Source organism: Telmatherina bonti (assembly GCF_933228915.1).
Source record: "Telmatherina bonti genome assembly, chromosome: 1".
NCBI lineage: Eukaryota > Metazoa > Chordata > Actinopteri > Atheriniformes > Telmatherinidae > Telmatherina > Telmatherina bonti.
Window position 1 is genome coordinate 35911680 of NC_136619.1, and position 13660 is coordinate 35925339.

At 37.0% G+C, this 13660-nt stretch overlaps 1 protein-coding gene across 5 annotated transcripts in view; it reads left to right on the forward strand.

Annotated features, from left to right (window-relative positions):
• Window positions 1-419: 419 nt before the first annotated feature.
• Window positions 420-13660, forward strand: part of madd (MAP-kinase activating death domain) — a 51337-nt gene continuing 38096 nt past the window's right edge. For all 5 annotated transcript variants that reach the window (XM_079239308.1, XM_079239312.1, XM_079239310.1 and 2 more), the window contains exons 1-7: window positions 420-691; window positions 7316-7512; window positions 7992-8633; window positions 11489-11792; window positions 12632-12763; window positions 12864-12977; window positions 13421-13501. In XM_079239308.1, the coding sequence (XP_079095434.1) occupies window positions 7454-7512; window positions 7992-8633; window positions 11489-11792; window positions 12632-12763; window positions 12864-12977; window positions 13421-13501 (1332 nt within the window). In that variant the 5' untranslated portion in view covers window positions 420-691; window positions 7316-7453. The remainder of the gene's footprint in view (window positions 692-7315; window positions 7513-7991; window positions 8634-11488; window positions 11793-12631; window positions 12764-12863; window positions 12978-13420; window positions 13502-13660) is intronic.

Consider the following 13660-nt stretch of genomic DNA (forward strand, 5'->3'; position numbering starts at 1 on the left):
AACAAAATGTACATAAAAGCCAGATAGTTACACTACAGTGTCTAGTGTATTGCCATTTCTCACTGGCTGAGAGATGTTAGAAATGTAATTTCAAAATTCACAATTTCCACACAATGTTATGGTGTGGAACGGGGATGCTGGAACACTCTGGGCCCAGGGGCCTGTGCACTTTTGATCCGGCCCTGGTCATACCCACGCATGGAGTCTTATAGAAGAAGGTTTAAATCGGTCCTATTAGATAATAATATGCCATAAAATAAAGCTAAATGATAAGTGAGTAAACTATTAACATCTCTGTGGGGAGTAAAATTATTTATCGCTTCCGTTAGGTCAGCATGCGGAACTCCCTGCAGACTGGTGATGAAGAGGAGGAGGAGGAGGAGAAGGAGGAGGATGTTGTGAAGGCAGGTTGTAAGTAACTCGTTCATCGAGCCGGGAGGCGCAAGCACGCACGCTTCGCATCATTCACCATGCTACGAGACAGGTAGATAGAGGTGCAAGCCTTTTCAGTCATTCTTCCTGTTAGGAGTTTCCAATGGTCAACCACAAACGGAAAAACATCAAGCTGAATTCAGAGAAAACATCGCCGCCTCTCCCTTCTTCGCGACCGAGGAGGGCAGCCAGCACCCAGGCCGTGTTCGGCAGCTGGCTTCGCAGCAAGCGTTAGCGGCTAACAGGCTAATCTAACAAGGTAAGGATGTTCTAACGCAGTGTACGTAGTCTTAAAACACCCTGAGTTGCACTTGTTATGGCTTTTCTGCGTTGTTTTATGATATAGCAACCGTATTTGGCATTTGACATGTTAGTGTTTGTGAAAGAAATCGCACAAGTCACAGTTAGCAGCAACGAAGCTGCTTGTTAGCTTGCTAGCTAATCCAGCCGTGACGTAGGAGAGCATAAGGCAGGCGGAGGAGGTGAGAGGATGCTTCGGTGTGTTGAACATCGAGGACAAGTCGAAGCCTGACAGCTTGCCATACCTATACTACTTGACATAATACCTGTCAGGCGTTGGCATCTGGATATTTTAGTGTTGCATACTCTGTCAGCGATTGCGCCTCGTTGTCTCCACAGTTGGGGTGTAAAGGAGGAACTAGTTGACTCCACACTACAGCTGGTAAATTGCTCTGTCATTGACACCCAACACAGCTCTCTGTTACAATCGCATGCCCTTGCAAATCCTGCATTTATCACACCCGAAGCATCGTTTCGTATAGAGGAGGAGGTTCAGATGAAAAGAGTCACGAAGTGGACATGTGGCAGGCTTTATGAGAGATCACGAGATAGGGCTGTTCATTTATTTATGAGATGACTGCATGACGCCTTGGTAAATACAGAGGTAGTTATTGACGCCTATGCTTAGGCTAGGATTTTTTATTGGGTACCTATACCATCATGATGCTGCAGATTTATTTATGTTGATATCTTGGTTGATACAGTTGTGCTCATATGTATTCATACCCTTTCATTAAAGAAAAGGCTGAATTTATAACTGTCACCCAAATAACTGGAGACTTAAAAAAAGGAACAAAAACAGAACATTTCTAAAAATATAATTTAGTAATGTAAGACACTGTTTTTTCATTTAATTGAGTTAAAGAAAAAAAAACCCCAAATTATTATTTAACATTTATTTACTGATAGAGGAATAACCCCTTGAGATGCACCGTATCGTTTACAAGGGGGTCCTCTAAATAAAAGTAACAACACAAAACAAGAGTAGCAGCGTCTACAAAAAAAAAAAAGAATTTTACAAACAGAAAAAAAAGAGTAAGTAAATAGATAAATAAAAGAACAAAATAAAAATAAATAACATGTGTAATACTTGTAATAGTCATCATCAATCATACATCCATACAAACACACTCACACTCACACTCTTGTAACCCCACCCTCTGACCTATGTTCAAAACCTGTACAAGTTAAGTACATACCCCCGCCCATTATCAGGGGAGCAACCAAAACCGTCCCCACACAGGGAAAGTTATGGAGGGAGAGAGAAATTGGTCCTGGACAAATAAGAGCATGTTTATGTTGAACAGTGGGACAAAATACCTGTCAACAGGTGCAGAAGTCTGACTGAGGGGAACAGAAAACACCTGACTGTAGCGGAAACATTAAACATTGTTCAACAAAATATTAGTTTATGAGTGATGTAATATACAATAAATTATCCTATTTGTTTGCTTTTTAAAAAAATACTTATATTGAACCAGAATTAGAAAATAATGTCATGATTTTCATAAAATTTTTATTTATTATTACTTTAGTCAATTTCAGCTTATTTTACAGGCAGCTGTTTTTTTCCCTTCTTTAATGAAAGTGTTTGAATAAATATGAGCACAACTGTACACATTCAATAAAAATCTTGTATTTACCAGTATGTTTGCAAGTGTGCAAATATGAGTTCTGTTTTAAGGACAAATGTTCATATAGACAACGTGACTGAATGAAAGACGGTATTGTCTTAATTGATTTAAGAAGGAAAATGTATTGTTGATTGTTGGAGTACAACATGTATAAATGCAGAATAACAATGGATTACACATGGACATAGAGGACAAAAGCATGATGTAATTGACATTAGCTGCAATCCAAGATTTGCATAAGAATAAAGTGCAGATGGTTTCGAAATAAGAATAGACTGTGTTTATATTTTGTTGTAATACAGCTTAAGTTCCACTCACTTTTTTTTACTTTATAAAAAGCTCAAGGATGACCTGATTTAAGTTTTGTAACATGTCAAGGTCCCTGTAAGTTCACTAAATACATTTTAGGTATGGTAAAGTTCATCATGTCATGGTTACCCTGAGGGAATTTCTTTAGATTTTGTGGTTGAAGAAGACTTGAACTTGACTTTTATCCCAAACCTTTAAAGTGACATGTTGGGGACACTCGAAGGGAGGATGACTAGACTCGAGGATGAATTTATTTAACTTAAATGATGAAAAGTCAAGGTCATTGCAACTTCTGTCACATTCTTGGCCTTAAATCTTGAATTTATCGGCTGGTTTTAAGGTGATGCAAAATGTTAGTATATCTTCTGGAAACTTTCATTGCTAAGGGGAAAAAATAATGAGTTTTTGCCCTCTTTTGAAAGTCTGAACTGCATATCTTTTTGCATAATTTTTCTTAACTACGAACCAAAAAACATTTATATTAGTTTATTTGTTGGACATGTTGGTACAATAAATACTGATGCTTCTTAAAATCATACAACATTGGTTTTTTGGTTGGATGGCCTTGTAGATTTATACATATAACAGTCTACCTCTGCAGTAATCTCTGGTTCGCTTTGGACTGGCAGCAAATGCTATCCATCTTGGAGATTGTGAATCATATCCATCTCCTCTCTGTGCTTACATAACCAGTGACTATTGCCTGCAGACAACTCTGAAAAGATTTATTTGTTGGGTTAACCTACATCATTATCTTGCCTTCGCAGATTAAACAGGGTTCTGTGATTCTGTTGTCTCATTTTTAGAAAGTGAAACAATTCAATACTGAGCCGACTTGTCATGAACAGTCAGAGACATGGCTCAGTCCTACATCTTCATCAAAAAAATTTTTATGGTTGTGTATCTTTGTGCTGGATGAGTCTGCCTACTGCTCTGCTGCTTCATAAAACAGCCATTTTGGCTTCATACCAGGAAGCGTTCATGTTGCCAGACCTGTATGTAGATTTGTTGTACTGATGGCGTTGTGAGATGGACAAGAACTATGTATTTTGCCCAAGCCAACGCCTGACTGTGGGAATAATTATTAGTGTTATTATTTTGGGACTATTTCCTATTTTTATTCAAGCTGTGCTTTGAGCAAGGTGCATCTTTTTGCCATGCATAAACTCTGTAAAAAAATTTTAAATCATGAAAAATACTTGTTTTGACATGTGCAAATGCATTAATACCAGTCGACAATTTCTACTTATGTTAAGCGACAGCATACTTCTGTATCATCATGCAGAAGTTAGAGAATCTATCAGGCTCTCAGCAAATTTGAATAATTTTGCAAAGTGTGATGAGAGCTGACATTAAGCTTACTTAGCAAGATGTTTGAGCTTACTGTGAAGGGTTGTTTGAACTCACTATATCTTGCTTTGACACATGCACACACATCACCTAGTATTTCATTTAACTGTGTTAGCAAGATCAGATGTTAAACTGTTAAGTATAAACAAACTTGTTTGCTTATCAAATGAACAGCATGTTTGGAGACATGTTAGGTTAACCTCTATATTATGGTACTGTTGTTGTCAGTGGCATTGTGGTAAAAAATTAGATTTTTTTTTAAATTAAGATAAATTTACCATTGAACTTCGTAAGATTTGTTTGTTTTATAGAACTTATGTCCTCATGTCAATGGCTTCTCTGCCCACAAGTAGAGTTATTAGACATAATTGCACCCATAATGCATCTAAAGCCTGCTGTGATTAAATCCCCAATAATGTCCTCTGGATACAGCAGTGTCACACACTGCTGTGCTGTCACTGCTGTGTTTAATGACAGCTCTTGCCAGGAAGTGTGACTGTAGTATCAGTCCTGTTTTACATACTGTCCATTTATCTGCCCAGTTATTTTTGCGTGGCTCATTTTTTTTGTCAGTCAAACCAACACGTCTCAAGCATGAAGCTAATGTCCCTGCAGTTGAAAAGAGTACAGATCTAGTATTGTATTTTATATATAATCACATTATTATTATTTATCTTTTTTTGTAATGTCATCACCACAATGCTTAAGGAAAACAGTATTAAAGTTCTTCCTGTATATTACTAATAATGCTTTTTTAAAAATGCTTTTTCAGAAAGATATAGGTGTATAACTAAAACTGAAATGGTATATTTTACAGAAAAATTAACATAAAATGCACTGGTTACAGAAAATCTGCTGGTTAAATGATTCCAGTAAACATCAACACTTGTCTTTCCATTACATGGCAGCTCGGTTTGACTTTTCTGGTATTGGTTTTCCATTGTAACCAGTACAAGGTAACAGACACTTCTTCAGTACTGATGGTTTCCTAACACTGCACAATTGAATATTTCCACACGCCACTAGATTCTCATTGTTTCTTAAAACAAGATATTTGTTGCAAACACATATGCATTGTTTGTTAGTCTGTGGGAATGTGTAGTAAAAAGAATCACGCTTGTAGTTCCATACAGCTCTTGTGTGCGAGACAAAGTTGTGAATCAGTATTTAGACTCCATTTTGTTTGCCACAGTTACATTAACAGGAGTTTGGTCATTTTGAAGCTCATGACAGGGTTTGTGATGTACATCTGTTGTCTTGGCTTGTTCAGTTAGATTTCATACGTGCTCTTGTTTCTTTTTCTACATAAATTCTTAATCCTCCAGTTTATCAGTGCATGGACAACTGCCTGTACATGACAGTGTTTGTGTTTCAGGGTGGAGGTTTTGAAGCATGGCCTGATGTGATGTCTCATGGTGTTACAGTAAAAGCTATTCGCCATGGGATAATGACTGGTAGGAGTCGATCCTGTAACTTCTTTTTCAGCAAACATGTTGCAGCTGATGGTGTGTGGTTATAGGAGTTTGTTTTCTTCCTAATGTAGGATATCAGGATTATAAAACAATTATAAATAGTATTTTCGGTCATAGCACATTAAAACTGCTCAGCACTTGTATCTGAAAAGCAAAGATCTTTTTTTTTCTAGAGTTTCCATTTTATAGCTTCATACTTAAAGACTTTTGTTGGGGGAAAGATAGATATTTCAGACAGAAGCATCACTATGTTCATAATAAGCCACTATACCTCGGTAAGAAGTTCTCTAAAAAGAAGATGCCTAACAATTGGGTGACAACAGGTCTTCTCAGATTTCCGCCTTTGATTTCAGTTAAACATTGTTTTAATATTTGATCTATAATACATAGCATGTCCATAAATGAGACGAACCAAAGGTGCACTTTGTCAGACAAATAAAAAAAGTGCAACTATAATTATTAGATTCTGGATTTTGTTAATCAGTACCAACATAAAAATTGATATCAGTTCACATTTTTTTCTCAAAGCCAGCCCTATTGCTCTGTTCTTTTTTTGCATCTTTTGTGATGGAAGCACAATGGCAGCATTATTTCACTCTCAGTTGAGTTAAGTCTTGCACCTGTTCCCTGTAAAGGACAATTTAAAGTCCTAATTTTAGAAATTGATTGTGTTATTGTTGCTAATAGGATGAAATCTCCATGGGAATTTGAGCATAACTGTGATTCTGGGAATGGCATTGGCATTTTACTTTGTTTGTTTTTGAAAGCTGCTTTAATATGCACTAAGGATTCATTTTAAACAAAAAGGCTTTTATTTCAAATCTTTATTTAAAAATAAGCTATTTTGAAGAAAATATACAAGGAGAGATTGTGAAAACTTGCTTTTAGTTTCTAACTTATTCATTTGACATACAAAAATGTTTATGTCCTATTTATGCCTGTTCTCCTGGAAAACTTGTTTTTTAGAATTAATATTTGTTTTTAAATGGCGTTGACCAGATAATTTAGTGGTCCGTTAATATTGTCTTTTGTTTCTTTTGTACTTTTTTTTCAGTATCTGAAACTGTTTTGTGTTCCTTCAGCATATTTGTCAAGTTTAACCTATGACAGAAAATAAATATTTAAATGAAAACAAGCTGCTGCTGATGATTTACCATTTCTGTTATGAGCAATGAAACAATTACATTTGACAAATATAGTGATTTGATTTATATTGTGATATATATTGATATTGTCTGAAATGAAAACAATATCGTGATAGGAATATTTTTTATATCGCCCAGCCCCACTTGTTGGTGAATATGATTTTGAAATATCCATTTGTTTTGATGCTCGCTGAGTTTGCTGGTGTTATCTACAAGTTACAGGACTTTAAGGGTCATAGTACAAGCTGTCAATGGTGCTCATTCCACCAAGACCCCTAAGCTGCTTACTACCTTAGTGAGGCTCTCTTTATCCTTCAAGTAAAACAACAAGCTGACAAAATGGTCGAAACAGAGAGGTTTACTCTTGAAATGTGTTAAAGTTTTAATGATACATACTGTGCATTTTTAACTTTATTCCTTATAGGGATGCTTTTATGACTTTTATTACTTGGGCTAAATTATAAGTGTTACTGTTGGAGAATCGAAAAAAAAGCTGATTGTGTGGCTAAGCTCAGTCTGTTTAGCTATTTAGTTTGATTGCCTGTGACGTTCAAAACCCTTAAAAAAAAAAAAAAAAATCTGAAATCTTTAACGTTCATGAATCTCATTGTAAAGAAGCATTTGCCACAAAACCATGAAATGCATTTGTTTAATTTTCTGGTCTGTGTTACAGGATTGTCTTTTATTGAACCATCAAGATGATCATTACCTGCGCTTCAATTATACACCTGCTGTGATGGAAAGACACCATTGATTCCACAGGAAACCTATATCCTGGATGCCTTGACATACAGGACGTAGTATATCCAAGATGGAGAAAAAGAAAATGTGCCCACGCCTTCTCGACTACTTGGTGGTGGTTGGATCAAGGTAGGTACTAAATCTGACTTTAAGCTGACTTGTCCACTGCTTTACCAAGTGAGCTTACTCATAAGAAGAGGGAGTCATGGGTGGTGCTGCTGTTGCTGCAGCTTCATCCTACAAAGAATATAATACTCAGCTCTGCATAATATAATATATTAACACTTATTATATTATGTAATAATAATCTATATTAATAACTTTATATCATGAGATACATGCTATCTTGAAGCTTTATATTGAGTGAATTAAGGTCATTTATTGTTTTTATTCAATGTTGGCACACAATTATTCAATAAAGTGAACATTTTATTAGTTTTTTGTGTCATTTGCTATTAATAAAACATTCAACATCTTTATGGAACATATTTAGATGCAAGTGCTTAATGCATGAAGTGATTGGATAACATGTTTACTTAAATATAGTAAGTATGTTGCTTGTTGTAAAGAGAATACATTTTTTAAATTTATTTTTATCTACTCTTAAGGCAACCGAGTAGTGATAGCATGGCCCAGACTCCTCAGCTGCTCCGGCGATACCCATTAGAGGACCACCATGACTTCCCACTACCACCAGATGTGGTGTTCTTCTGCCAGCCAGAAGGCTGCCTGAGTATACGCCAGCGCAGAGTCAGCTTACGCGACGACTCCTCCTTTGTTTTCACACTGACCGACAAGGACTCGGGAATTACTCGATATGGAATCTGTGTCAACTTCTACCGATCCTTTCAGCGTGGGCATCATCGTCTTCGAGGAGACAAGAGCAGTCATGCTGAGACGGCAGCACAGGCAGCCGAGACCACAAGTGAGGCATCTGATGCCAGCGGTGGAGGCCCACCCACTTTGTTGTCGGCACCAAACAGCGCTGAATCAGCACCTCCACCAGCCTCTGGAGAAGAGGGTGGACAGCCAGGTGCCGAGCAAAATGCTGGCAAATCCCCACAGCACAGACGGAGCGCTGCAAAGATGGCAGTCCGAAGCCGCAACAGCACACTGACCTCGCTGTGCATACTCAGTCACTACCCCTTCTTCTCCACCTTCAGAGAATGCTTATATATCCTGAAGAGGCTGGTCGACTGTTGCAGTCAGAGGTTAACTCAACGAGCTGGGCTCCCACGTGCCACCCAGAGGTGAGACTTTAGGTTCTAATTAATTAATATTAATTGAATAATAGAACTTATTTTGTTGTGTTTTTTTGTTGGAGGTTAAAACACGCCTTTTTCAATTATAGCCTGATTAAACTTTGATTATCCATCTTCCATCAGATAGATTATTTGATCAAATGATAGTGCTTACGAAAACAGTTTTCATTCTAAAAACAGCAAAGCATCAAATAGATGATTATTGTGGCAATTTTATAATCAGGAACCAGCATTTAATATGAAACAATATTATCTCCTGATTTAACACAATCAGTTCTATTCATGTCAAATCGTATAAAAACAAAAGAAACATCAGTATATAAATTTATTCCTGAGCTCAGTCAGACATTTGCAAAAAAACCCAAAACTTTCACATAATGTGAAAGACAAATGAAAGACTAAAAGAGCATTATGCTGATGAATTGTTACACCCCTGCTTTTTAAAAAATAGTTTTTAGGTACTGAACATTAATTCTACAGCAACCAGGTTAAGTAGTTGTAAAGTGGCTGCTCATGTGAGTCTGAAAATAAAAAGGAATGAAAACAGTGCTGGAAAGTACCTGAAAATTAGAGCTTACATCCTTCTTTCTCTCATTTGGATGCTGAGTAATAGCAGTGATTTTAATGCAGATTAGTGAGCATGCTTATTGCTCCCAGTTATCTTTTTTAAAGCCATTTTTGCCATAATTTTTACATGCAAAACTTTGTTGTAGTCAAAGTTCCTACAGGTGTCTGCTGCTTTCTCTCTCCAGTTTGCTGCCTCATCTGTCTGCATGCTCTCTGTTTGTTTCTGTTGCTGAAATAAAACGGGAGCCTTTGTCTGTGGCTCCACGCAGTGTTGCACGCCATCTGCACCTTTGTGTGTTGTTTTCACAGTACACTTTATCACACTCCACCTTGACGATGAGTAATAGAAACCAAAATATCCACAGTGCATTTAAGCAGTTTTGTTTGAATTATTTGCAGTACATCAAATATTATTTCTGTTTAGTCAAAATGCAGCATCTTTCTGTCTTTATTTTAGGCCTGCCTGGATGGCTTTACATTTCAAGCATACATTTTTTTTAAATACTAATAATACTAATTGATAAACAAGAATAAAGTCAATAATGTCCTATGAAAACAGAGGGCTCAACTTATTGCTTTTTTTCCTTCATGGTTTTAGTTTTTGAGAGGCTGAGCAATGAAGGTTTTAGTGAAAAGTTTGAAGTTTTCAGTGGCACAGTTTTTGTTTTGTTAAGCTTTTTTATTGTACAAGTAATTTCAAAGACACAATGCTAGAAATGTTGTTATAATGGCACATTTAGAGCTCAGGATGTAAAAGAGACATTTTTTTTTTTCTTCTAAGACTCAGTCAATATACAATTGAAAAATGGATCCTTAAAACTGTTTTTCAGCGTTTTGCACAGCTGGCATCCTGCATGCCTCTTCCTGTTCCTGTACTACATGATGTATAGAGGCTGTAAAGGCAGCATCATCTGAGTCAGTCACTACTAAAGATGGCTCTCAGACTCAGCTGTAATATGGAGCAGTCAGAAATCTAGCAGAAAATACAGAAAATACTTTTTGGGTACACTTTGAATCCCATCATTTTCTATTAAATTCTGCCATGACAAACATTATGTTTTTCAGTTCTAATATTTTGATTGTATTTAAATTTTAGTTAAAAAGGATTATTACTGCTATTTCTGCAATTTATGAAGTGCCTTGTCTTCATAATATTTTTCCTTTTTTTGTGGCAGTACTTGTTGTACTCTGGGTTTTTGATAAATTATTAAGCTTTTTGATTTAGCATTGATTTGACAAAACATTTGGTCTAAGATTTATAAACGTCAAACAGGTGTGCTCCTTAAAACAGGATTAAATGTCTAATACACAATATCACACATTGGCTTCTTAACTTTTTAAATCCATATTTCTCCTTTATTTGAATTATAAAGCTGCTTCCTATTAAAATTTTTAACAGAAAACAGATGCCAAAGGCTGAACAAAGCTCGGTCTTTTTTTCTGTTGTATGTTGGTTGAAACATGATGCAGCAATGACAGAGAAGGAGGAGAGCTATTGCATAATAGCTGTGAGCATTTTGTGCTACGGCAGCTCTGACAGATTGAGGTCTGTGGCTGCCTCTGGGTAGCAGCTGCAGTTGGTGGGAGGGCTCTAAAGGACTAATGATTTACCTCCCTATTTGATGCACACACACACTCACTCTTAAGTATACACTTCAGGAAGGGTAATGGCACCATATGTGTGTCTAGTTGAGGGTTTTCGCATCAATATTTCGGCAATAGCTTAAGAGCCTCTCATGTTTCAGTAGCATTTACTCTTCAGATTAGTGATTTCTCAGGGTGTTTGCACAGGCCTCTAGTTGCTATTTGCACCAATAAAAGAAGGTAAAGGTTCAATCAGCACACTGCTGTATGCCTACATATACGTCCCATTGTTTAGAATTGCTTAAATTTCCTTGCAACTATATGAAGAAATAACATTTGGCAATAAAAGCATTGTCTTCCAACAATGGCAAAGTTCATTGCATTGCAACTTAGTTGCAACAACCATAGTTTCACCATGATGAGTCAATTTAAGCCTGTTTGTTGAATTTTTGGTTTACATCAGACTGTGTTTGAGAGTTTTTCATTTTTTGTGCAGTTTAACTTTTATATATGGGCAGGTGGAAGTGAAATGTATCAACTTGACTTTAGGAATCATTAGAAATGGTTTGTGACATATATTGTAACACATATATAATTCAATTAACAAGTTTATAATAAGAGACATAACATGTAGTCCAACTCAAAGTGAGCTCTACAGCTCTAAGCATGCTCCTGGTGTATGTATTTTGCAGGGACACCATGTGGCGGGTGTTTACTGGTGCGTTGTCTGTGGAGGAGAAAGGCAGCCAGCTGTTGGCCGACCTGCGAGAGATTGAATCCTGGGTGTACCGATTGTTGCGCTCACCAGTACCAATAGGAGGTCAGAGACGTGTAGATGTGGAGGTGCTGCCCCATGAACTCAAACGTCCACTCACCTTTGCCTTGCCTGACAATTCACGCTTCGCCATGGTCGACTTCCCCCTGCACCTGCCCTTAGAGCTGCTGGGTGTGGACGCCTGTCTGCAGGTCCTCAGCTGTGTCCTGCTAGAGCACAAGGTAAGGATGGTCGGATGAGTGTGAACAGGGTGTCAGCTGTTATCAGTCATACCTTGAGCCTGTCTATTTATATTTTTGTAGTTTTAATCAAAAGAAAACTTGTTTTGCTGGTGCATGTGTAATGTTTCATTTGGTGTGCAGTAGCATTGGACTCCTTTTTAAATCAAACCTGTTCCTGTAAGTTTTATTACTTGTGGCCCGTTATTAGTCAAAACCTGTCCACTTTCTTCACGTGTACTGAAGTTATTAAATAAATGAGGAATGGAAATTTTAAAGGACATCTGACTGAATATATTTTCCGCCTGCTAAAATGGTTTTCATTTTCCTAAATGTTCCATTGGCATTTTAACTTTTTAAGTGCAGATTGAAAACTAAACCATTTTGAAAGGTTGGCCCCTCATAGTCATCCATTTCAGACTTTGAAAAAGATGAATTGTGTATGTCATAAGATTCAGCCAAGCTGAGCTAAGTGCTGTCTGAAAGCTCTCAGAATGACGTCTTTTTCAGGCACTCTGCGCAGATGTATTCATTTTTCATAGAAACTTGGTTTTTAATATTGCTGTTAGAAATCCAAGGAGAAAATCTTGTTCATGGATTGAATTATAAACAAAAAGGAAATGTGAATAGATGGGTGATATTATTGGGGCAAAGTGGCTGAATGAATGTGTTGTGTGTCTGTATTTATATGTATTTATATTTATATGTGCCTGTATTCATATAAATGTATGAAGAGGGGAGTGACCATGACCTTTGCAAATTTACAATAAAACAACAAACGCTGACAAAATTTCCTTTCATAAATCTTTTGTCCTTTAACATGTCATTTATTTATTTTTCAGGTCATTCTTCAATCACGAGATTATAACGCTTTATCTATGAGCGTCATGGCCTTTGTGGCCATGATCTATCCCCTGGAGTACATGTTCCCTGTCATCCCCTTATTGCCGACTTGCATGGCTTCTGCTGAACAGGTAAGATTAGGATTTTTCAGACCATTGCTATTATTTTGTTTTGTTTCTGTTCCAGTAACATTTAAATAGTGACTAAATTGCATGTTTTCTCCTCTCACAGCTCCTTCTTGCTCCCACTCCCTACATAATTGGCGTGCCAGCCAGCTTCTTTCTATACAAATCGGATTTCAAAATGCCAGACGATGTTTGGCTTGTTGACCTTGACAGCAGCAAGGTGTGTACACAAGCAGGATGTTTTACACCTCTCTCTAATCTCCTTTGTTCTTTCTTCACAATGGACAAATTAAAGGCAGAATTACAATACTTTTTTTCTTTTGCGGTTTATAAAGCCACCATAGGGTGTAGGGCGCAGCTGCAAAAGTAACAGAGACTGGATTTTTAAATAGCCACTATGATGTTATACCTTTCACACTATGGTGCTACGCTGTTTTAGCAGATTTTTGTCAATTACAGCCCAAAAACTGCAGTCCGTTTTGAGAAGAAACATGAAAACGGAGGCAGGGGGCTTTTTTTTTTTCTAAGCATTTTTTAGTTTGTCTTCAGCTCTGATGAATCTGCTACTGCGAGGCACATCTGTTGAATAATAAGTTTCACATTTTTAGTCTTTAAATAAAAATGATTTTCAAAATAACACGAAACCCTTGTTTTTACTTGCAGGTTATAGCCCCTACCAATGCAGAGACTCTTCCACCTCTTCCGGAGCCTGAAGCAGGCGAGCTTAAGAAACATCTAAAACAGGTAATGTGTGTGATTTCCTTTATTCTTCCTGTAATTTTTTTTTTCCTCATAATTCTGCTGGATCATAATAGACAACATTCATCTCTACCCAGATGGAAGTTTTATGGCAGACTCAAGTAATTTATTAACACGTTTCTGTAACCCTGGACTTGTTGCTAG